The 26,640-nt window shown below is 50.3% G+C and overlaps 1 protein-coding gene across 1 annotated transcript; it reads left to right on the top strand.

Moving 5' to 3' along the window:
- Positions 1 to 3,967: 3,967 nt before the first annotated feature.
- On the top strand, positions 3,968 to 17,581 carry LOC137561798 (serine-rich adhesin for platelets-like). The gene is made up of 4 exons (XM_068273155.1): positions 3,968 to 4,095; positions 14,044 to 16,356; positions 16,401 to 17,478; positions 17,567 to 17,581. Exons 1-4 carry the CDS (start codon positions 3,968 to 3,970, stop codon positions 17,579 to 17,581), a joined length of 3,534 nt encoding a protein of 1,177 aa, XP_068129256.1.
- The last annotated feature ends 9,059 nt before the right edge of the window (positions 17,582 to 26,640 follow it).

Here is a 26,640-nt window from a genome sequence, read left to right on the forward strand (position 1 = left end):
ACCTTACTGGATGAGTTGGCTGGGTTGGTCACCACCCGACAGAGGCTACTTTGGTTTGTTCCAGTGTTTGGTGCACCTTACTGGATGAGTTGGCTGGTTGGTCACCACCCAACAGAGGCTACTTTGGTTTGTTCCCGTGTTTGGTGCACCTTACTGGATGAGTTGGCTGGGTTAGTCACCACCCGACAGAGGCTACTTTGGTTTGTTCCAGTGTTTGGTGCACCTTACTGGATGAGTTGGCCTGGTTGGTCACCACCCGACAGAGGCTACTTTGGTTTGTTCCCGTGTTTGCTGCACCTTACTGGATGAGTTGGCTGGGTTGGTCACCACCCGACAGAGGCTACTTTGGTTTGTTCCCATGTTTGCTGCACCTTACTGGATGAGTTGGCTGGTTGGTCACCACCCGACAGAGGCTACTTTGGTTTGTTCCAGTGTTTGGTGCACCTTACTGGATGAGATGGCTGGTTGGTCACCACCCGACAGAGGCTACTTTGGTTTGTTCCCGTGTTTGGTGCACCTTACTGGATGAGTTGGCTGGGTTGGTCACCACCCCACAGAGGCTACTTTGGTTTGTTCCAGTGTTTGGTGCACCTTACTGGATGAGTTGGCTGGGTTGGTCACCACCCGACAGAGGCTACTTTGGTTTGTTCCAGTGTTTGGTGCACCTTACTGAATGAGTTGGCTGGGTTGGTCACCACCCGACAGAGGCTACTTTGGTTTGTTCCAGTGTTTGGTGCACCTTACTGGATGAGTTGGCCTGGTTGGTCACCACCCGACAGAGGCTACTTTGGTTTCTTCCAGTGTTGGTGCACCTTACTGGATGAGTTGGCCGTTGGTCACCACCCGACAGAGGCTACTTTGGTTTGTTCCCGTGTTTGGTGCACCTTACTGGATGAGTTGGCTGGGTTGGTCACCACCCGACAGAGGCTACTTTGGTTTGGTACAGTGTTTGGTGCACCTTACTGGATGAGTTGGCTGGGTTGGTCACCACCCAACAGAGGCTACTTTGGTTTGTTTCAGTGTTTGCTGCACCTTACTGGACGAGTTGGCTGGGTTGGTCACCACCCGACAGAGGCTACTTTGGTTTGTTCCAGTGTTTGGTGCACCTTACTGGATGAGTTGGCTGGTTGGTCACCACCCGACAGAGGCTACTTTGGTTTGTTCCCGTGTTTGCTGCACCTTACTGGATGAGTTGGCTGGGTTGGTCACCACCCCACAGAGGCTGCTTTGGTTTGTTCCAGTGTTTGGTGCACCTTACTGGATGAGTTGGCTGGGTTGGTCACCACCCAACAGAGGCTACTTTGGTTTGTTCCAGTGTTTGCTGCACCTTACTGGACGAGTTGGCTGGGTTGGTCACCACCCGACAGAGGCTACTTTGGTTTGTTCCCGTGTTTGGTGCACCTTACTGGATGAGTTGGCTGGGTTGGTCACCACCCGACAGAGGCTACTTTGGTTTGTTCCCGTGTTTGGTGCACCTTACTGGATGAGTTGGCTGGGTTGGTCATCACCCAACAGAGGCTACTTTGGTTTTTTCCCGTGTTTGGTGCACCTTACTGGATGAGTTGGCTGGGTTGGTCACCACCCGACAGAGGCTACTTTGGTTTGTTCCAGTGTTGGCTGCACCTTACTGGATGAGTTGGCTGGGTTGGTCACCACCCGACAGAGGCTACTTTGGTTTGTTCCAGTGTTTGGTGCACCTTACTGGATGAGTTGGCTGGGTTAGTCACCACCCGACAGAGGCTACTTTGGTTTGTTCCAGTGTTTGGTGCACCTTACTGGATGAGTTGGCCTGGTTGGTCACCACCCGACAGAGGCTACTTTGGTTTGTTCCCGTGTTTGCTGCACCTTACTGGATGAGTTGGCTGGGTTGGTCACCACCCGACAGAGGCTACTTTGGTTTGTTCCCATGTTTGCTGCACCTTACTGGATGAGTTGGCTGGTTGGTCACCACCCGACAGAGGCTACTTTGGTTTGTTCCAGTGTTTGGTGCACCTTACTGGATGAGATGGCTGGTTGGTCACCACCCGACAGAGGCTACTTTGGTTTGTTCCCGTGTTTGGTGCACCTTACTGGATGAGTTGGCTGGGTTGGTCACCACCCCACAGAGGCTACTTTGGTTTGTTCCAGTGTTTGGTGCACCTTACTGGATGAGTTGGCTGGGTTGGTCACCACCCGACAGAGGCTACTTTGGTTTGTTCCAGTGTTTGGTGCACCTTACTGGATGAGTTGGCTGGGTTGGTCACCACCCCACAGAGGCTACTTTGGTTTGTTCCCGTGTTTGGTGCACCTTACTGGATGAGCTGGCTGGGTTGGTCACCACCCCACAGAGGCTACTTTGGTTTGTTCCCGTGTTTGGTGCACCTTACTGGATGAGCTGGCTGGGTTGGTCACCACCCAACAGAGGCTACTTTGTTTTGTTCCAGTGTTTGGTGCACCTTACTGGATGAGCTGGCTGGGTTGGTCACCACCCAACAGAGGCTACTTTGGTTTGTTCCAGTGTTGGCTGCACCTTACTGGATGAGTTGGCTGGGTTGTGACATTTGAAGTGACCTTTAAAACTTAATTAGGCAGGTCTTCTATCCCAGTAAGATGTCCTGCCATCTAGATGTTTGATATCGTAGGTCCAGTAACATCATAAAGTCAAGAAGACTTACTGGTGAAGTGTATTCAGTATCATAGGGAAGTCTATAGGAGAGCTACTGTTAGGATTCCTCCTGTGACGTGTTCTGTCCATTGCAGGTGGAGCCGTAAATGGACAGTTCTGGTTTGTCAGTCTGCATTCGGTTGTGCATTCGTAGTGAGTCACATTGTCATTTGCAATTGCTCTGCAGTTCTGGGCAGCTCAGAATACTGTAATTATTCCACCAATGGTTTGCTGCAGCTGAGCTGCAGACGGATAGCCCTGGATTTCCTGCATGCATGTTCTTGCATAGTACTGCATGCATTTGTTATGATGGTCTTTCAGCTAGCAAATGGTGTTCAGGCCAGCACAGGATTGAGTGATTACCATTCAGCTGTGTGGAGATTTGCATGCTTGCATCCATTGGCTGATGCCAGCATAAAAGCCTGCCTCTCCTGCTAGACCCCGCCCGTCATAGTCTCAGCTCTGTCTAAGCTGTTACTGGGTCCCTTGATATTGTAAAATATATTACTTGTCTCAGTTCAGTTATCCTGTGAAGCTACATTATATATTTCCCACGGGAACATATATACGTACTGCTTCTAGTATAGAGATTCTGTATTGCCTAGCCTTGTTTGCGGTATTTCTCCTGATCCTAGCCAGTCTTCCTTGCTTATGTTATATATTGGTTCATCGCCGATATATACATATGTTAGTCAGTCGTTTGTAGTTTCATTGATGGCTGTAAATTGTAATACGCTAGGAAATCCTATCTATTGTATATTTCTCTATGTATTACGTTTGCCTGCCTTTGATTCTGCTATTTCCTGACTATCCTGTCCTGTCCTTGCAGGTAGCCATTGCTGCGGTTGCTATTGGTTACCTCACTCTTGTCTTTGTGAATGCTTGCTGTCACTGAGGCAGTGACTAGATTAGGAAGCATTCATTCTGTCAGCCTCTGTCCTCTTAGTCCTGTCCTTGCGAGGTAGCCATTGCTGTGGTTGCTATTGGCTACCTCACTCCAGTCTGTCTAGTATCTGTCTGAATGTTTGCTACCGCAAGAGCAGCACAACATCGCACTGCGCTGCCATTGCGTCTTATCAGAAGCCCAGAGCTGCAGTTGCTCTGGGCAGCCTGGTTAGCCTCTTCCATAATTCAGCTCTCAGCCTTGTTGTGCTGGCTGGTCAGAAAGTATGACCCCCCGGCGTTACAGCTACCAAGCTAAGATCCAGAGCCTCTATTGAACATGACCCCCTCAGCTACACCATGCTGGATCCAATGTGTAAGTCAGAGATGCCCTCCCAGTAACGGCGCAATACAGAGGACCTCAGTGCTGCAACCCAGATTATGCAGGACCAGCGAGTCGACCAGTCAACACCCGTATCCACTAAAGGTGTAAATGCAACCACTGAAAAGGAAAGACTGGGCCTCAACCTGGATTTGGAACTTTTGGCCGATTTATTGGAAGTGCCACAGTAAGAAAAGCACCAAGTAAAACAGTCCCTGATAGAAGAAAAGTATGTGGCCTGACCACACTAAGCCTGACAACCCTTTGTGGACTAACGGAAGTCAGGAAGAACGTGTGGTCCATCAGTTTACTCATGCCCGAGTGAAGGAGAAGTCAGTAGACCAGCATGTGGTCCATCAGTTTGGCTGTAGCTGGGGTATACCTGACAGATCTGGATGTACAGTTGGATATATGGCTGTATAGTTAGGCTGTAGCTGTGATATAAATGACAGATCTGGATGTACAGTTGGATAAATGGCTGTATATTTAGGCTGTAGCTGTGGTATAACTGACAGATCTGGATGTACAGTTGGATAAATGGCTGTATATTTAGGTTATAGCTGGGGTATAACTGACAGATCTGGATGTACAGTTGGATAAATGGCTGTATATTTAGGCTGTAGCTGTGGTATAACTGACAGATCTGGATGTACAGTTGGATAAATGGCTGTATATTTAGGCTGTAGCTGTGGTATAACTGACAGATCTGGATGTACAGTTGGATAAATGGCTGTATATTTAGGCTGTAGCTGTGGTATAACTGACAGATCTGGATGTACAGTTGGATAAATGGCTGTATATTTAGGCTGTAGCTATGGTATAACTGACAGATCTGGATGTACAGTTGGATAAATGGCTGTATATTTAGGCTGTAGCTATAACTGACAGATCGGGATGTACAGTTGGATAAATGGCTGTATATTTAGGCTGTAGCTGTGGTATAACTGACAGATCTGGATGTACAGTTGGATAAATGGCTGTATATTTAGGCTGTAGCTGTGGTATAACTGACATATCTGGATGTACAGTTGGATAAATGGCTGTATATTTAGGCTGTAGCTGTGGTATAACTGACAGATCTGGATGTACAGTTGGATAAATGGCTGTATATTTAGGCTGTAGCTGTGGTATAATTGACAGATCTGGATGTACAGTTGGATAAATTGCTGTATATTTAGGCTGTAGCTGTGGTATAACTGACAGATCTGGATGTACAGTTGGATAAATTGCTGTATATTTAGGCTGTAGCTGTGGTATAACTGACAGATCTGGATGTACAGTTGGATAAATGGCTGTATATTTAGGCTGTAGCTGTGCTATTACTGACAGATCTGGGTGTACAGTAGGATAAATTGCTGTATATTTAGGCTGTAGCTGTGGTATAACTGACAGATCTGGATGTACAGTTGGATAAATTGCTGTATATTTAGGCTGTAGCTGTGGTATAACTGACAGATCTGGATGTACAGTTGGATAAATTGCTGTATATTTATGCTGTAGCTGTGCTATTACTGACAGATCTGGGTGTACAGTTGGATATATGGCTGTATATTTAGGCTGTAGCTGTGGTATAACTGACAGATCAGGATGTACAGTTGGATAAATGGCTGTATATTTAGGCTGTAGCTGGGGTATAACTGACAGATCGGGATGTACATTTGGATAAATGGCTGTATATTAGGCTGTAGCTGTTGTAAAACTGACAGATCTGGATGTACAGTTGGATAAATGGCTGTATATTTAGGCTGTAGCTGTGGTATAACTGACAGATATGGATGTACATTTGGATAAATGGCTGTATATTTATGCTGTAGCTGTGGTATAACTGACAGATCTGGATGTACAGTTGGATAAATGGCTGTATATTTAGGCTGTAGCTGTGGTATAACTGACAGATCTGGATGTACAGTTGGATAAATGGCTGTATATTTAGGCTGTAGCTGTGGTATAACTGACAGATCGGGATGTACAGTTGGATAAATATCTGTATATTAAGGATGTAGTTATAGTATAACTGACAGATATGGATGTACAGTAGGATAAATGGCGGTATATTTAGGCTGTAGCTGTGGTATAACTGACAGATCTGGATGTACAGTTGGATAAATGGCTGTATATTTATGATGTAGTTATGGTATAACTGACAGATCTGGATGTACAGTTGGATAAATGGCTGTATATTTGGGCTGTAGCTGTGCTATAACTGACAGATATGGATGCACAGTTGGATAAATGGCTGTATATTTAGGCTGTAGCTGTGGTATAACTGACAGATCTGAATGTACAGTTGGATAAATGGCTGTATATTTAGGTTGTAGGTGTGGTATAAGTGACAGATCTGGATGTACAGTTGGATAAATGGCTGTATATTAGGCTGTAGCTGTGGTATAACTGACAGATCTGGATGTACAGTTGGATAAATGGCTGTATATTTAGGCTGTAGCTGTGATATAACTGGCAGATTTGGATGTACAGTTGGATAAATGGCTGTATACTTATGCTGTAGCTGTGCTATAACTGACAGGTCGGGATGCACAGTTGGATAAATATCTGTATATTTAGGATGTAGTTATAGTTAGAGTTGGGCCGAACCTCCGCTTTTAGGTTCGCGAACCGGGTTCGCGAACTTCCGCGTAAGGTTCGGTTCGCGTAAAAGTTCGCGAACCGCAATAGACTTCAATGGGGATGCGAACTTTGAAAAAAAAAAATTATGCTGGCCACAAAAGTGATGGAAAAGATGTTTCAAGGGGTCTAACACCTGGACCCCCAGGTGGAGGAGTGGGATACATGGCAAAAGTCCCCGGGAAAAATCTGGATTTGACGCAAAGCAGCGTTTTAAGGGCAGAAATCACATTGAATGCTAAATGACAGGCCTAAAGTGTTTTAAAACATCTTGCATGTGTATACATCAATCAGGTAGTGTAATTAAGGTACTGCTTCACACTGACACACCAAACTCACCGTGTAACGCACTGCAAACAGCTGTTTGTGTAGTGACGGCCGTGCTGTACTGGTGCGCACCATGGCAAGAGTGCAGGTTTTGGTGGCTTTACAGCCCATATGGTCGCCTGGCTGATGTAGCTGAATGACAGAACAGTGACTGTCCAGCTGATTAAATTTGGTCTGACCACAATGAGGCAACAACCTTATTATCGTGGGTGTGCCCCCCGAGACACTCATCTAGGTGCCGGTCATTGCTTCATTGTGATACGCAAGCCCCTTCACCACGGCAAGGTAATGATCACGAAGGGGAATGGGCGCATGTACATGCCTTTTCTTTTGTTGTTGCAGCTGCCCGCAGTGCAGCCAGAAAAATTAGGCAGTCATGTACACGCACCAGAAAAATTATTACAGCGGCCGCTGCTAGCAGCGGCCTAAAAAATTCAGCAATCCGCCTGGAGTCCCGGACCCTGTTGGTGGTGGCGGAGAAGGTAGTCAAGCGGCCTGCAGGCAGACATGCTGTGTGGAGGGACTGGGAGCGACTTAGTCTTCTTGGGGCAGGCTAGGCAGCCAGTCACACGGCGTGCAGGCAGAGATTCTGTGTGTGCGTGTCCACACGAAATTACATTTACACGACCTCACACAGATCTGCCGGGTGGCCTTCCTCTGGCTCTGGCACTACCTCTTCCTCTACCTGTTTTGTCCATATCGGGTATGCACGGAGTGGTATATCACTCACGTAGGTAGGTGGGTTCACTTAACTGCACAGGTATGCGCACTGATGCGGTGGGTTCACTGAACAGAACAGGTATGCAGTGGCGGGTTCACTGAACACAACAGGTATGCAGTGGCGGGTTCACTGAACAGGTATGCAGTGGCGGGTTCACTGAACACAACAGGTATGCAGTGGCGGGTTCACTGAACAGAACAGGTATACAGTGGCAGGTTCACTGAACAGAACAGGTATACAGTGGCGGGTTAACTGAACACAACAGGTATGCAGTGGTGGGTTCACTGAACAGAACAGGTATACAGTGGCAGGTTCACTGAACACAACAGGTATGCAGTGGCGGGTTCACTGAACAGAACAGGTATGCAGTGGCGGGTTCACTGAACAGAACAGGTATACAGTGGCAGGTTCACTGAACAGAACAGGTATGCAGTGGCGGGTTCACTGAACAGGTATGCAGTGGCGGGTTCACTGAACACAACAGGTATGCAGTGGCGGGTTCACAGAACAGGTATGCAGTGGCGGGTTCACAGAACAGGTATGCAGTGGCGGGTTCACTGAACAGTACAGGTATGCAGTGGCGGGTTCACAGAACAGGTATGCAGTGGCAGGTTCACAGAACAGGTATACAGTGGCGGGTTCACTGAACAGAACAGGTATACAGTGGCAGGTTCACTGAACAGAACAGGTATACAGTGGCGGGTTCACTGAACACAACAGGTATGCAGTGGCGGGTTCACTGAACAGGAATACAGTGGCGGGTTCACTGAACAGAACAGGTATACAGTGGCAGGTTCACTGAACAGAACAGGTATACAGTGGCGGGTTCACTGAACAGAACAGGTATACAGTGGCGGGTTCACTGAACACAACAGGTATACAGTGGCGGGTTCACTGAACACAACAGGTATACAGTGGCGGGTTCACTGAACAGGAATACAGTGGCGGGTTCACTGAACAGAACAGGTATGCAGTGGCAGGTTCACTGAACAGAACAGGTATGCAGTGGCGGGTTCACAGAACAGGTATACAGTGGCGGGTTCACTGAACAGAACAGGTATGCAGTGGCGGGTTCACAGAACAGGTATACAGTGGCGGGTTCACTGAACACAACAGGTATACAGTGGCGGGTTCACTGAACACAACAGGTATACAGTGGCGGGTTCACTGAACACAACAGGTATGCAGTGGCGGGTTCACTGAACAGAACAGGTATACAGTGGCAGGTTCACTGAACAGAACACATATACAGTGGCGGGTTCACTGAACAGAACAGGTATGCAGTGGCGGGTTCACTGAACAGTACAGGTATGCAGTGGCAGGTTCACTGAACAGGTATGCAGTGGTGGGTTCACAGTACAGGTATGCAGTGGTGGGTTCACTGAACAGGTATGCAGGTTTCCAGTGGGCTCACTGAACAGAACAGGTATGGTGGGCTCACTGAACAGAACAGGTATGCAGCCAGGAACAAGCTAAGCCTAACTAATCTTTCCCTATGAGAGACAGTCTGCAGCAGCTCGCCCTACTCTCACTAACGCAGGCACACGAGTGAGCTTAACGGCCGCCGCTGCCTGCCTTTTATTAGGGGGGAGTGGCTCCAGGGGCTAGTGTAGCCTAATTGGCTACACTGGGCCTGCTGACTGTGATGTAGAGGGTCAAAGTTGACCCTCAGGGTGCATTATGGGGCGAACCGAACTTCCGCAAAACTTCGCCTGCGGGACGCGAACGCGAACCACTGAAGTTCGCATGGAACCGTTCGCAGGCGAACCGTTCGACCTAACTCTAGTTATAGTATAACTGACAGATCTGGATGTACAGTTGGATAAATGGCTGTATATTTAGGCTGTAGCTGTGGTATAACTGACAGATCTGGATGTACAGTTGGATATAAATGGCTGCATATTTAGTGGTTTGAAGTTGAGGATTCTCTTGTGTGTTGTGGGGTGAAGATGTCATGTCACCCCGGATGTCACCCTGTCGGTGACGGATGGGACAGATAGTCATCTTTGGACCTCTGAGCGATTGCACACCTGTCGGGCATGGTGATCCGTCTCTGAGGCAGGGCTGCCCCTGGGGTATGGCACAATGCACGCAGTTCACAGAGGGTTATTAGCTCCTAATTACCCCATTGTAGCCGGGACAGGGTAATCGGACACCTGCCTCAGCGTCGGGTCCCAGCAGAGAAGGAACAATAGCACAGGATGTATATTCTATACGCTAAATCCCACACCCATCATCTCCTTTCTGTAGTCATGTCTCAGCTAAGATCATACCATTAATGGGGGGAGGGGGGGGGGGGGGGAGGGGAATGGGGCTGCTGATGAAATGCCACAGATGTGTAAGAATAAACCGCCTAACCGTATGAGCAATTATCAATGTAAACAGCTGAGTCACTACATACAACTGTCACCTGCCTATAGGATATAACTGTCACCTGCCTATAGGATATAACTGTCACCTGCCTATAACATATAACTGTCACCTGCCTATAGGATATAACTGTCACCTGTGTGTAGGATATAACTGTCACCTGCCTGTAGGATATAACTGTCACCTGCCTGTAGCATATAACGGTCACCTGCCTATAGGATATAACTGTCACCTGCCTATAGGATATAACTGTCACCTGCCTATAACATATAACTGTCACCTGCCTATAGGATATAACTGTCACCTGCGTGTAGGATATAACTGTCACCTGCCTATAGGATATAACTGTCACCTGCCTGTAGCATATAACGGTCACCTGCCTATAGCATATAACTGTCACCTGCCTGTAGCATATAACTGTCACCTGCCTATAGGATATAACTGTCACCTGCCTATAGCATATAACTGTCACCTGCCTGTAGGATATAACTGTCACCTGCCTATAGCATATAACTGTCACCTGCCTATAGCATATAACTGTCACCTGCCTATAGCATATAACTGTCACCTGCCTGTAGGATATAACTGTCATCTGCCTACAGGACATAACTGTCACCTGCCTACAGGATGTGACTTTCACCTGCCTATAGGATAGAACTGTCACCTGTCTATAGCATATAACTGTCACCTGCCTATAGGATATAACTGTCACCTGCCTGCCTATTAGATATAACTGTCACATGCCTATAGGATATAACTTTCACCTGACTATAGCATATAACTGTCACCTGCCTATAGGATATAACTGTCACCTGCCTATAGGATATAACTGTCACTTGCCTATAGGATATAACTGTCACCTGCCTGCCTATAAGATATAACTGTCACATGCCTATAGGATATAACTTTCACCTGACTATAGGATATACAGTGGGATACGAAAGTTTGGGCAACCTTGTTAATCGTCATAATTTTCCTGTATAAATCGTTGGTTGTTATGATAAAAAATGTCAGTTAAATATATCATATAGGAGACACACACAGCGATATTTGAAAAGTGAAATTAAGTTTATTGGATTTACAGAAAGTGTGCCATAATTGTTTAAATAAAATTAGGCAGGTGCATAAATCATTTTATTGATTCCAAAACCTTTAGAACGAATTATTGGAACTCAAATTGGCTTGGTAAGCTCAGTGACCCCTGACCTACATACACAGGTGAATCCAATTATGAGAAAGAATATTTAAGGGAGTCAATTGTAAGTTTCCTTCCTCTTTTAATTTTCTCTGAAGAGTAGCAACATGGGGGTCTCAAAAAAACTTTCAAATGACCTGAAGACAAAGATTGTTCACCATCATGGTTTAGGGGAAGGATACAGAAAGCTGTCTCAGAGATTTCAGCTGTCTGTTTCCACTGTTAGGAACATATTGAGGAAATGGAAGACCACAGGCTCAGTTCAAGTTAAGGCTCAAAGTGGCAGACCAAGAAAAATTTCGGATAAACAGAAGCGACGAATAGTGAGAACAGTCAGAGTCAACCCACAGACCAGCACCAAAGACCTACAACATCATCTTGCTGCAGATGGGGTCATTCAACCATTCGGCGCACTTTACACAAGAGAGGTAACCTTTTCTCTGCCCACAGCACAAACAGAGCCGCTTGAGGTATGCTAAACAGTGCTGCTCAAATCCGATCCGGATGAAATCCAGATAGTTGTAATCCCGATTTCATCCTGTTAAAATCAAGTCACCTGTGCGGGCTGGGCGGGGTTTAATCTTACCTATCATGACGTCTTCTTCGTCCGTCCCTCGGCGCCTCCCACGATGCGCTCCAATCCGGGGTCACGTGAATAAAAACACTTACTCCTTCCAGGTTGAAGGAGGAAGTGTTTAGTCATGTGACTCCGGATTGGAGCGCATCGTGGGAGGCGCCGAGGGACGGACGAAGAAGACGTCATGATAGGTAAGATTAAACCCCGCCCAGCCCGCACAGGTGACTTGATTTTAACAGGATGAAATCCGGAATACAACTATCTGGATTTCATCCGGATCGGATTTGAGCAGCACTGATGCTAATGCACATTTGGAAAAGCCGGCTTCATTTTGCAATAAAGTGCTGTGGACTGCTGAAAGTAAAATGTAGTTATTTGGGAATAACAAGGGGCGTTATGCATGGAGGAAAAACAACACAGCATTCCAAGAAAAACACCTGCTACCTACAGTAAGATATGGCGGTGGTTCCATCATGCTGTGGGGCTGTGTGGCCAGTGCAGGGACTGGGAATCTTGTCAAATTAAAGGGAGGGTTTAGGGAAAATAAAAATACTAATCCACCTACCTGGGGCTTCCTCCAGCCCGTGGCATGCAGGACGTGCCCTCGACGCCGCTCCGGAGGCTCCCGGTCTTCTCCGGCGGTCGTGATGACGTCATCGGACTTCCTACGGACTGTACAGCCTGGAGGATGTCCGATGACGTCAGCGCGACCGCATGAGACACACGTTGGAGCGCACAAGAGCCCGACCTGGAAGCTGGCCTGGCCAGGTCGGGTGCACCACCGGAGAAGACCGGGAGCCTCCGGAGCGGCGTCGAGGGCACGTCCTGCCTGCCACGGGCTGGAGGAAGCCCCAGGTAAGTGGATTAGTATTTTTATTTTTTTTATCTCTCTCCGTGGATCAATGGTGTAGCTAGAAATTATGGGGCCCCATAGCAAAATTTTCATGAGGCCATCAGAACTAGGCACTCTTGAGCAATTCTACCTGCCCCTACCCTATGGATATGAGTTAAATGGACAAACTACATTCCCATGCAATGTACACTGTGTATAGTCCTGAGGGTGGAGAAACAAAGGAGAGTTAATAGGTAACACATCAAGTACAACTTGGACCCCCTCTGCTCCAGGGCCCCATAGCAGTTGCTATGGCTGCTATGGCTATTGCTACGCTCCTGCCGTGGATCTTCCCTTTAAGGGACGCATGGATTCCACTCAATATCGGCAGTTTCTGGAGACCAATGTCCAGGAATCAGTGACAAAGCTGAAGCTGCGCCGGGGCTGGATCTTTCAACAAGACAACGACCCTAAACACTGCTCAAAATCCACTAAGGAATTCATGCAGAGGAACAAGTACAACGTTCTGGAATGGCGATCTCAGTCCCCAGACCTGAATATAATTGAAAATCTGTGGTGTGAGTTAGAGAGCTGTCCATGCTTGGAAGCCATCAAACCTCAATGAACTAGAGATGTTTTGTAAAGAGGAATGGTCCAAAATACCTTCAACCAGAATCCAGACTCTCATTGGAACCTACAGGAAGCGTTTAGAGGCTGTAATTTCTGCAAAAGGAGGATCTACTAAATATTGAATTCATTTCTTTTTGTGGTGCCCAAATTTATGCACCTGCCTAATTTTGTTTAAACAATGATTGCACACGTTCTGTAAATCCAATAAACTTAATTTCACTTCTGAAATATCACTGTGTGTCTCCTATATGATACCGTCTTTCCCCGAAAATAAGACAGTGTCTTATATTAATTTTTACTCTAAAAGATGTGATAGGGCTAATGTTCAGGGGATGTCTTATATTTCTATTAGGAAGTGTCTCTCAGCAGAACATTTCCTGTTCCTTTGTACTGTGATGTTCCTGGATTTGAAAGTATGCTACTGTACTGATCAGGCACCTGCCCTGTCTTCCCTGCACACAGCTAATAACCTTGCTGTGTGCTGGGATGACAGGATTAGTGCCCGATTGGCACTGCACCACTGTGTCCCCACTTGCTGGCTGCCTCTTCCTCCTCATTAGCTTCGACTAGGGCTTATTTTCAGGGAAAGAGGGTATATTTAACTGACATTTTTTACTGTAACAACCAACGATTTATACAGGAAAATTATGACGATTAACAACGTTGCCCAAACTTTCGCATCCCACTGTAACTGTCACCTGCCTGTAGGATATCTGAGATCTCATGTCTATTGCAGGAAGCCCGGAGTCAGTAAATGGACTGAATTCAATCCTGTGAGGAGATATTACAAACTGCACAGCTTCGTTACTTACCCAGCCCCCTCATCAAATAATAGCACCCTCTACCATGGATATGATTCAGATGCAACACTCAGCACAGCTTCCCTGCAGACTCTGCCTCTGTGACTGACCACTTCCCTGCAGACTCCGCCTCGGTGACTGACCACTTCCCTGCAGACTCCGCCTCTGTGAATGACCACTTCCCTGCAGACTCTGCCTCTGTGACTGACCGCTTCCCTGCAGACTCCGCCTCTGTGACTGACAGCTTCCCTGCAGTCTCCGCCTCTGTGACTGACCGCTTCCCTTCAGACTCTGCCTCTGTGACTGACTGCTTCCCTGCAGACTCTGCCTCTGTGACTGACTGCTTCCCTGCAGACTCTGCCTCTGTGACTGACCGCTTCCCTGCAGACTCCGCCTCTGTGACTAACAGCTTCCCTGCAGACTCCGCCTCTGTGACTGACCGCTTCCCTGCAGACTCTGCCTCTGTGACTGACCGCTTCCCTGCAGACTCTGCCTCTGTGACTGACTGCTTCCCTGCAGACTCTGTCTCTGTGACTGACTGCTTCCCTGCAGACTCTGTCTCTGTGACTGACTGCTTCCCTGCAGACTCTGCCTCTGTGACTGACCGCTTCCCTGCAGACTCCGCCTCTTTGACTGACTGCTTCCCTGCAGACTCTGCCTCTGTGACTGACCGCTTCCCTGCAGACTCTGCCTCTGTGACAGACTGCTTCCCTGCAGACTCTGCCTCTGTGACTGACAGATTCCCTGCAGACTCTGCCTCTGTGACTGACAGATTCCCTGCAGACTCTGCCTCTGTGATTGACTGCTTCCCTGCAGACTCTGCCTCTGTGACTGACTGCTTTCCTGCAGATTCTGCCTCTGTGACTGACCTCTTCCCTGCAGACTCTGCCTCTGTGACTGACTGCTTCCCTTTAGACTCTGCCTCTGTGACTGACAGATTCCCTGCAGACTCTGCCTCTGTGACTGACTGCTTCCCTGCAGACTCTGCCTCTGTCAATAACATCTTCCCTGCTGACTCCCCCTCTGTGACTGACTGTTTCCCTGCAGACTCTGCCTCTGTGACTGACTGCTTCCCTGCAGACTCTGCCTCTGTGACTGACTGCTTCCCTGCAGACTCTGCCTCTGTGACTGACCGCTTCCCTGCAGACTCCGCCTCTTTGACTGACTGCTTCCCTGCAGACTCTGCCTCTGTGACTGACAGATTCCCTGCAGACTCTGCCTCTGTGACTGACTGCTTCCCTGCAGACTCTGCCTCTGTGACTGACTGCTTCCCTGCAGACTCTGCCTCTGTGACTGACTGCTTTCCTGCAGACTCTGCCTCTGTGACTGACCACTTCCCTGCAGACTCTGCCTCTGTGACTGACTGCTTCCCTGCAGACTCCGCCTCTGTGACTGACCGCTTCCCTGCAGACTCTGCCTCTGTGACTGACCGCTTCCCTGCAGACTCTGCCTCTGTGACTGACTGCTTCCCTGCAGACTCTGCCTCTGTGACTGACTGCTTTCCTGCAGACTCTGCCTCTGTGACTGACCACTTCCCTGCAGACTCTGCCTCTGTGACTGACTGCTTCCCTGCAGACTCCGCCTCTGTGACTGACTGCTTCCCTGCAGACTCCGCCTCTGTGACTGACCGCTTCCCTGCAGACTCTGCCTCTGTGACTGACCGCTTCCCTGCAGACTCTGCCTCTGTGACTGACTGCTTCCCTGCAGACTCTGCCTCTGTGACTGACTGCTTTCCTGCAGACTCTGCCTCTGTGACTGACCACTTCCCTGCAGACTCTGCCTCTGTGACTGACTGCTTCCCTGCAGACTCCGCCTCTGTGACTGACTGCTTCCCTGCAGACTCCGCCTCTGTGACTGACCGCTTCCCTGCAGACTCTGCCTCTGTGACAGACTGCTTCCCTGCAGACTCTGCCTCTGTGACTGACAGCTTCCCTGCAGACTCTGCCTCTGTGACTGACAGATTCCCGGCAGACTCTGCCTCTGTGACTGACTGCTTCCCTGCAGACTCTGCCTCTGTGACTGACCGCTTCCCTGCAGACTCTGCCTCTGTGACTGACTGCTTCCCTGCAGACTCTGCCTCTGTGACTGACAGCTTCCCTGCAGACTCCGCCTCTGTGACTTCCGGCCTCCCTGCAGACTCCACCTCTGTGACTTCCGGCCTCCCTGCAGACTCCGCCTCTGTGACTGACCACTTCCCTGCAGACTCCGCCTCTGTGACTGACAGCTTCCCTGCAGACTCTGCCTCTGTCACTAACAACTTCCCTGCTGACTCTGTCTCTGTGACTGACTGCTTCCCTGCAGACTCCGCCTCTGTGACTGACTGCTTCCCTGCAGACTCCGCCTCTGTGACCGCTTCCCTGCAGACTCTGCCTCTGTGACAGACTGCTTCCCTGCAGACTCTGCCTCTGTGACTGACAGATTCCCTGCAGACTCTGCCTCTGTGACTGACTGCTTCCCTGCAGACTCTGCCTCTGTGACTGACTGCTTCCCTGCAGACTCTGCCTCTGTGACTGACTGCTTTCCTGCAGACTCTGCCTCTGTGACTGACCACTTCCCTGCAGACTCTGCCTCTGTGACTGACTGCTTCCCTGCAGACTCCGCCTCTGTGACTGACTGCTTCCCTGCAGACTCCGCCTCTGTGACTGACCGCTTCCCTGCAGACTCTGCCTCTGTGACAGACTGCTTCCCTGCAGACTCTGCCTCTGTGACTGACAGCTTCCCTGCAGACTCTGCCTCTGTGACTGACAGATTCCCGGCAGACTCTGCCTCTGTGACTGACTGCTTCCCTGCAGACTCTGCCTCTGTGACTGACCGCTTTTCTGCAGACTCTGCCTCTGTGACTGACTGCTTCCCTGCAGACTCTGCCTCTGTGACTGACCTCTTCCCTGCAGACTCTGCCTCTGTAACTGACAGCTTCCCTGCAGACTCCGCCTCTGTGACTTCCGGCCTCCCTGCAGACTCCACCTCTGTGACTTCCGGCCTCCCTGCAGACTCCGCCTCTGTGACTGACCACTTCCCTGCAGACTCCGCCTCTGTGACTGACAGCTTCCCTGCAGACTCTGCCTCTGTCACTAACAACTTCCCTGCTGACTCCCCCTCTGTGACTGACTGTTTCCCTGCAGACTCTGCCTCTGTGACAGACTGCTTCCCTGCAGACTCTGCCTCTGTGACTGACAGATTCCCTGCAGACTCTGCCTCTGTGACTGACTGCTTCCCTGCAGACTCTGCCTCTGTGACTGACTGCTTCCCTGCAGACTCTGCCTCTGTGACTGACCACTTCCCTGCAGACTCTGCCTCTGTGACTGACCGTTTCCCTGCAGACTCTGCCTCTGTGACTGACTGCTTCCTTGCAGACTCTGCCTCTGTGACTGACTGCTTCCCTGCAGACTCTGCCTCTGTGACTGACTGCTTCCCTGCAGACTCTGCCTCTGTGACTGACTGCTTCCCTGCAGACTCTGCCTCTGTGACTGACCTCTTCCCTGCAGACTCTGCCTCTGTAACTGACAGCTTCCCTGCAGACTCCACCTCTGTGACTTCCGGCCTCCCTGCAGACTCCGCCTCTGTGACTGACCACTTCCCTGCAGACTCCGCCTCTGTGACTGACAGCTTCCCTGCAGACTCTGCCTCTGTCACTAACAACTTCCCTGCTGACTCTGTCTCTGTGACTGACTGCTTCCCTGCAGACTCCGCCTCTGTGACTGACTGCTTCCCTGCAGACTCCGCCTCTGTGACCGCTTCCCTGCAGACTCTGCCTCTGTGACAGACTGCTTCCCTGCAGACTCTGCCTCTGTGACTGACAGATTCCCTGCAGACTCTGCCTCTGTGACTGACTGCTTCCCTGCAGACTCTGCCTCTGTGACTGACTGCTTCCCTGCAGACTCTGCCTCTACGACTGACCACTTCCCTGCAGACTCTGCCTCTGTGACTGACCGCTTCCCTGCAGACTCTGCCTCTGTGACTGACTGCTTCCTTGCAGACTCTGCCTCTGTGACTGACTGCTTCCCTGCAGACTCCGCCTCTGTGACTGACTGCTTCCCTGCAGACTCTGCCTCTGTGACTGACTGCTTTCCTGCAGACTCTGCCTCTGTGACTGACCACTTCCCTGCAGACTCTGCCTCTGTGACTGACTGCTTCCCTTTAGACTCTGCCTCTGTGACTGACTGCTTCCCTGCAGACTCTGCCTCTGTCAATAACAACTTCCCTGCTGACTCCCCCTCTGTGACTGACTGTTTCCCTGCAGACTCTGCCTCTGTGACTGACTGCTTCCCTGCAGACTCTGCCTCTGTGACTGACCGCTTCCCTGCAGACTCTGCCTCTGTGACTGACTGCTTCCCTGCAGACTCCGCCTCTGTGACTGACTGCTTCCCTGCAGACTCTGCCTCTGTGACTGACTGCTTTCCTGCAGACTCTGCCTCTGTGACTGACCACTTCCCTGCAGATTCTGCCTCTGTGACTGACTGCTTCCCTTTAGACTCCGCCTCTGTGACTGACTGCTTCCCTGCAGACTCCGCCTCTGTGACTGACTGCTTCCCTGCAGACTCTGCCTCTGTGACTGACTGCTTTTCTGCAGACTCTGCCTCTGTGACTGACCACTTCCCTGCAGACTCTGCCTCTGTGACTGACTGCTTCCCTTTAGACTCTGCCTCTGTGACTGACAGATTCCCTGCAGACTCTGCCTCTGTGACTGACTGCTTCCCTGCAGACTCTGCCTCTGTCAATAACAACTTCCCTGCTGACTCCCCCTCTGTGACTGACTGCTTCCCTTTAGACTCTGCCTCTGTGACTGACTGCTTCCCGGCAGACTCTGCCTCTGTGACTGACTGCTTCCCTGCAGACTCTGCCTCTGTGACTGACCGCTTCCCTGCAGACTCTGCCTCTGTGACTGACTGCTTCCCTGCAGACTCTGCCTCTGTGACTGACCTCTTCCCTGCAGACTCTGCCTCTGTGACTGACAGCTTCCCTGCAGACTCCGCCTCTGTGACTTCCGGCCTCCCTGCAGACTCCACCTCTGTGACTTCCGGCCTCCCTGCAGACTCCGCCTCTGTGACTGACCACTTCCCTGCAGACTCCGCCTCTATGACTGACTGATTCCCTGCCGACTCCGCCTCTGTGACTGACTGCTTCCCTGCAGACTCTGTCTCTGTGACTGACTGCTTCCCTGCAGACTCTGCCTCTGTGACTGACTGCTTCCCTGCAGACTCTGCCTCTGTGACCGACTGCTTCCCTGCAGACTCCGCCTCTGCGACTGACCACTTCCCTGCAGACTCCGCCTCTGCGGCTGACCGCTTCCCTGCAGACTCCACCTCTGTGACTTCCGGCCTCCCTGCAGACTCCGCCTCTGTGACTGACCACTTCCCTGCAGACTCCGCCTCTATGACTGACTGCTTCCCTTCCGACTCCGCCTCTGTGACTGACCACTTCTCTGTAGACCCCACCTCTGCGACCAACTGATTCCCTGCAGACTCTGCCTCATCGACCGACCAATACCCTGCAGACTCCGCCTCTGTAATGACCACTTCCCTGCAAACTCCGCCTCTGCAACCGACTGATTCCCTGCAGACTCCGCCTCTGTGACTGACAACTTCGCTGCAGACTCCGCCTCTGTGACCGACAACTTCCCTGCAGACTCCGCCTCTGTGACCGACAACTTCCCTGCAGACTCCGCCTCTGTGACCGACAACTTCCCTGCAGACTCCGCCTCTGCGACCGACCGCTTCCCTGCAGACTCCGCCTCTGTGACTGACCGCTTCCCTGCAGACTCCGCCTCTGTGACCGACTGCTTCCCTGCAGACTCCGCCTCTGTGACCGACTGCTTCCCTGCAGACTCCGCCCTCTGTGACCGACTGCTTCCCTGCAGACTCCGCCTCTGTGACCGACTGCTTCCCTGCAGACTCCGCCTCTGTGACCGACTGCTTCCCTGCAGACTCCGCCTCTGTGACCGACTGCTTCCCTGCAGACTCCGCCTCTGTGACCGACTGCTTCCCTGCAGACTCCGCCTCTGTGACCGACTGCTTCCCTGCAGACTCCGCCTCTGTGACCGACTGCTTCCCTGCAGACTCCGCCCTCTGTGACCGACTGCTTCCCTGCAGACTCCGCCTCTGTGACCGACTGCTTCCCTGCAGACTCCGCCTCTGTGACCGACTGCTTCCCTGCAGACTCCGCCTCTGTGACCGACTGCTTCCTTGCAGACTCCGCCTCTGTGACCGACTGCTTCCTTGCAGACTGCGCCTCTGTGACCGACTGCTTTCCTGTGGACTCCACCTCTGTGACTGACCGCTTCCCTGCAGACTCCGCATCTGACTGCTTCCCTGCAGACTCCGCCTCTGTGACCGACTGCTTCCTTGCAGACTCCGCCTCTATGACTGACTGCTTCCCTGCCGACTCCGCCTCTGCGACTGACCACTTCCCTGCAGACTCCGCATCTGACTGCTTCCCTGCAGACTCCGCCTCTGTGATCGACTGCTTCCTTGCAGACTCCGCCTCTGTGACCGACTGCTTCCTTGCAGACTCCGCCTCTGTGACCGACTGCTTTCCTGTGGACTCCGCCTCTGTGACTAACCACTTCCCTGCAGACTGTCACTGGTCAAAGGGTGCTTACTATCTCTGTTATGGGTCACTGGCAGCACAGGGGTTAATGCGGGCGCTCTCTGGCAGTGCGGGGGTTAATGCGGGCGCTCTCTGGCAGTGCTGGGGTTAATGCGGCGCTCTCTGGCAGTGTGGGGGTTAATGCGTCGCTCTCTGGCAGTGCGGGAGTTAATGCGTCGCTCTCTGGCAGTGTGGGGGTTAATGCGGGCGCTCTCTGGTAGTGCTGGGTTAATGCCGGTGCTCTCTGGCAGTCCAGGGGTTAATGCGGCGGCGCTGGTGATTGCAGGCAGACGCCGGGCATGTGCATCCAGTTAGTTATCAGCTCTGGCACATGTGGGACCGGTTACAGGCGGTGGGGATGGGGGGATCGCTGTGCGGAGAGGGGGGAGCAGGAAATGTGTAATTCCAGTAATTGCAGCCCCTTCTCTGCTCTGTGCCTTGTGTTTATATTATATATTCTATACATATATACATCCATACGCCGCACCTGTCCATCCACCCTCCCCCTCCTGGATCCCGACCGCCTGCCCTGCGCACAAGAGCTGACAATCTACACAACGCAGACTGGCTGAATCCAAGCGGAAACCCCCCAAATGCCCTGTCTGTACAGAGCTGCCCTAATATTCTGACTTCATGCAAATGTTATGCTAATATTATGCAAATGTATGCTGCTTGAGCATGGAGAAATGAAATGCCTTAGGTACTATACTTGTCTGCTAGAAATGGCCCGAACAGTTCGGTGGCGCACAATGTCTGTTCGCGTTCTCCGCGAACTGCAAACATATGACGTGTTCGACCCGCCCCCTGTACATCATTATGGAGCCAATCTTTGACCCCTTACCTCACAGTCAGCGAACACATGGCAGCCAATCAGTTAGCACCCCACCTGGACTCCCTCCCCCCCCCCCCCTAATCAAAAAGCAGTAGTGGTAGCCATATTGGATTCATTCTCTGCTGGCTGCTGTTAGTGAGAGCAGGGTTAGTCTTGCTGCAGATAGGTAGGGAAAGCATTAGCTAGGCCTGTGTTCGTGTTCATCACTTGCTGTGAAAGCACCCCAAACAGCCCTTTTAAGGGATAGCACATCGGTCTCCTGTGTTTTTTTTATGTGTGACACTTCACAGCCCACTGACACCCAGAGCTGTGTGCACACTACTGCTGTTGCCTCATTAAGTTGCAGGCACAGAACCCCTCCAGTGCATTATTATCTCACTGTATTCTGATAGTACTATTGCATTTCTCTGTGTGTGACACTCCACAGCCCACTGACACCCAGAGCTGTGCATAATGGGATTTCTGCCCTTTAGGGATTAAAACCCAACTTTGCGACAACTCCATAATTTTTGGTGAGACTTTTGGCATGGCTCCCCCTCCGGCATGTCACAGTCCAGGTGTTAGACCCCTTGAAACAACTTTTCCATCACTTTTGTGGCCAGAGACAGTCTTTATAGGTTCTAAAATTCGCCTGCCCATTGAAGTCTATGGCGGTTCGCCTGTTCGCAAACATTTTCAGAACGGAAAATTCTCTGTTTGCAACATCTCTATTGTCACCTGAAGGCGTAGGAGTGAAATCGCCACTAAGAGACTTGGGCGCAGGATATAGCTGGTATACGGCTTATCCTGCTGCTGCACAAGACCCGGCGGTGGTAATTACTATTCCCCCTCCAGGTCCACGTGGACGGTGGGGAGTGATGTCATTCGGCTTCCAGCTATTGATGTGTTTCAAAAGTAACTTCAGCTCCATCTTCAACTCCACCGAAGTTACTCACTGAGCGCCGCTATAGCTGTAATTCCCATTATGGCCTATGGTGGCGCCGGCTGCGCCCAATTCTCCTGCGCTGGATTTCACGTGATCAACCTGAACTGAGGAAAATACATAAGATGGCCATATGGGGGGCGTATTTATTGCCCCATAAACTCTGTGAGGCTGTAGACACACTACAAGCACTTTATTGAGAGCTTTTCTGACCTTTCAGAGCTTTCTGAGCAATTTTACTGCGATGTTAATGCAAGTAAATGGGAATGTCTTTTTAAAAAATGCTCAGAAAGCTCTGAGGCTGGTTTCACACTGAGAACTGGTGATAGCGGTGCGGCCTGGCCAGGCGGGCGTCTGCCAGCCAGCTAAGCAGGAAGTGATCCTCGCTTCCTGTGGCTGAAGCAATCACGTGCGGGGAAGCGTATTGCATGCTTACATGATTTCCAGTCCGCCGCATGTCACTGCAGAACCGCACAGTTATGTAGATTTGTCCTTGCATGGGGGATGCGGTGAAACCATCACTTCCATCGCATCGCGTCGGTATGACAGCCCCCATAGACTTTCATTGCCCTGCGGTGGGGAGGGGTAACAATACCGCACCGCCCCAGTGTGAAACGCCCCTGACGGTCAGAAAGTGCGCACAGTGTGTCAACAGCCTGACCCTTCAGCTTCCCCAGCCTTAGATGTCCCCCTACCCCCACCCCTTTTCTTCGCTGAAGGGCCCATGCTCTGTCCACACCTGCGTCCGCTACAAAGTAAAGCGTGGAAGAGATCTGGTCTGGGGGGCATCAGTACTGGGAGGTGGGAAATGTCCGAAATAAAAGGCCCCTAATCCCTAATGCCACTTACATGGGGGGGGGGGGGAAGGGGTTGCCCAGGTGCCCCACTGCAGCGAGAAGCGGCCCTGGAGGGGTGGCTGGCAAGGCTAAGGGGCAGTGGCGTAGCTAAGGAGCTATGGGCCCCGGTGCAAGTTCTACATGCCACCCCCCCCCCAAGTGCACTATACATAACAATAGTTACTGAGCACTAAAACCTGCCGAGGACAACCCCAGTGTCAGGAGGTGCAGGAAGGGGATGGGGAACAGCTTGTTAAGGATTATTATCATTCTAAGTATCTATAGAAGTGATCATTACCAGCACAAGACCAATAAAGAGCTAATACTGCGGTTGAGGGAGGGCCCTACGGGGCCCCGGTGTGGTAGAGACCTCTGCAAGCCCTTTTGCTACGCCACTGCTGAGGGGCCATGGAGTTTATGGGGTCGCTGGATAAGCACTAGGTATGGCCTACTTGTATATTTTTTCTTAAAGGTAATGTGAAGTGAAAATAAACGTATGATATAATGAATTGCAGGAGTAGTATAGCTAAGACATATAACATTAGTAGCACAGATACCAGTCTCATATTGTTTCCAGTACAGGTAGAGTTAAGAAACTCCAGTTATCGATGCAAAAGAGTTTCTCTGAGCTCTCTGACTAATTATGTCAGAGAGCAGTGCTGTTTTCTGAAGCACTTATACATCAAAGAAACAGTATAATACAACTTCAGATAAGGTTTTACTGCAGGAAAGTTCAAAGGCTCATTAGCTCTGCTCTGTTTCATACATACTACACAGAGTGTAGTGTGTAAACTGCAAATATTACAGAATGATACAATGCTATTAAAAAAAAAAAAAATAAGCTAAATGACAAAATAAAGACTATTTTCTTTGCTACTAATGTGTTCTATTATCTGTACTACACATACAATTCATTATATCGTAATTTTTTTTTTGCTTCAGTGTCACTTTAAATCCTGCATAAATTAGCATAACATTTGCATCAGCTGAGTGATTAGCAACGCACTGACTATCCATATGACATGTGACATGCTTGTGCCCCTCCTCACCTCTCTCTAGAACAGCACTCGGTTCCCGAACAATCGTTGAGGGTGACAGTAATTGAGCGTGTGTGTGCTTAGCTTTGCAGTCTAATGCTGGGGGGATGCTGATAGAGCGGTTTATGTTTTTCCATTTCGGCGTGGGGCTCATCCTCTGATCTCTGACTGAGAGGCTTGTCACCCCCCCCCCTGAAATCTGATCGCCTGCATGAGACTTGTCTCCGCACGCCGCAGTACAAACCGCCAGTGACCTTCTTCTCCTAGAGAAACTGCCAAACCACCAGAGAAACTTTAACTGAGAACATTGACCTGCGACCCGCAAAATCCTTCCCAGAATCCTCTCCGAGCGCCGGCGAGCTTCATAATTTCCACTGGAAAAGTCCCAAGCGAGGGGTCAGAGGTGACGGCGAGAGAATGTGAAAATATGTGAAAAATAACACAGGGTCGATAACCAGCGAGAGAACACGAAAATATGCCCCAATTAAAGCGCGGAGAGGGGGAGGGAGCGCGCGGCCCCCATACACAGATAGATAACGAGAGAGATGTAAACCAGAAACGTTAATATCTCCTCATTACAGCCTCCGCGTCCTTCTGATGGAACGCAAGGCGGAAATAGAATGAACGCACCTGATGGGGGTGAGATTTAGGCCGCGTTCACACTTGAGATCACAAAACACTAGCGTTAGCGTTTTGCACGGGTGATTTCTACACAATTAACGTGTATATTTCACTGGATGTTTTCGCATTTTTGAGCAATCGCGATTGAAATATATTGCGATCGCTAAAAAAAACAAACGCTAAAAAATGCTACATGTAGCGCGTTTAGTGCTAATCGAGAATAAATTGCAGCAGTGAGATCACTGCCATAGATTTAACATTGTGCTATTGCCAGCGATTAGCAGTAACCGCCACTTAATCGCCGGCAAGTGTAAATGGACCCTTAGGGATGAGCAAAAATGCTTCTGCCGTTATGGCGAAACGTTAGACAAATAAACGGCCGTTTTGCGAAAATGTTTAGACGAATTTCATCAAAGTATACACCACCGACTTTACGGGTTATTAGAAAAGTCCCAAAACAGGCGAGAATCGCCAAATTTGCTAAGTATGCTAAGGAGAACAGTGGGAACAAAAACCTCAATTTTAAAATTAGGTTTTTTTAAATTCAGTTAAACGACAGATAATGTATCAACCCATCAATAGTGTAAATTCACATCTATCCAGGAATTTCATGCCGGGGTTGCCAGGTGGTCAGTTAGCAGTGTGTAACTGGTACCGACAATGCTTTGGCCAGTGGTCGCTGTTCAGGCACAATACTGCTGTGTAAGGATCCCCGGTAACTATACCTGTTGGTTGCACTGATAAACCGAAGCCTTCGAAACCCCTCGTCACCCGTGCATGATGGTATAGCCAGGAGGCGGAACCCCAGAAGGCGGAGCCTGTCCTGAGTGGGGCTCTGCAGCCTTAGCAATACCAGCCTGCATGGTCCATCGTATAGGAGGGCTCTGGAAGAGAGGGACGGCATGGACAAGCTGCTCATCCCCACCTCCGGTGCCCAGGACGAGGGTGGGGTAACTACCCCCTGCACCTGTGACTGTAGGATTTTTCCACAAACAGCTAAATAAAAACATAAAATGAAAAAAGTCCTTTAATTACCATCATTACCCAGAAATACTCACCTTTGGTAAATCCCCCGCCAATATCCTCTCCTATGTTACCTGAAGATCCTCGATGAGCGATGGACAGCGCAGATTCACATCGCCACCGGCACATGCTACACTAAAGTCTGGCAAGCCCCTGCAGAGTAGCTATAAAAGTGCTACCAGGGCTCCCCATTGCTCCTTTCACAGACCAATGATGATCTTTCCCGAGGAGGATTCCCATTGGTCTGTTAAAGGAAAACTGTATCTAAATACTGCAATCCACACCGACCGCTGCGGTATGTGCCTTGATGCAGAGAAGGATCATCCACCAGGCAACCTAGGCAGGTGCTTGAGGCCTAGTGGGTGTCAAGGGGCCCAGCTGCTGCCTTCTCTGACATCTCTCCACTTCAGCTTACCAAAAAGACCACAAGCTACACAAGGAAGAGGGGGCTGCACATGGAATGGGAGGGGATTGCTGTACATGGATGTTACACAGAGAGGAGGGGGCTGCACATGGAATGGGAGGGGCTGCTGTACACGGATGATACACATGGAAGAGGGGGCTGCACATGGAATATGAGGGGCTGCTGTACATGGATGATACGCATGGAAGAGGGGCTGCACATGGAATGGGAGGGGCTGCTGTACATGGATGATACACATGGAAGAGGGGCTGCACATGGAATGGGAGGGGCTGCTGTACATGGATGATACGCATGGAATAGGGGGCTGCACATGGAATGGGAGGGGCTGCTGTACATGGATGTTACACAGAGAGGAGGGGGCTGCACATGGAATGGGAG

The sequence above is a fragment of the Hyperolius riggenbachi genome, chromosome 3 (assembly GCF_040937935.1).
Source record: "Hyperolius riggenbachi isolate aHypRig1 chromosome 3, aHypRig1.pri, whole genome shotgun sequence".
Classification (NCBI taxonomy): domain Eukaryota; kingdom Metazoa; phylum Chordata; class Amphibia; order Anura; family Hyperoliidae; genus Hyperolius; species Hyperolius riggenbachi.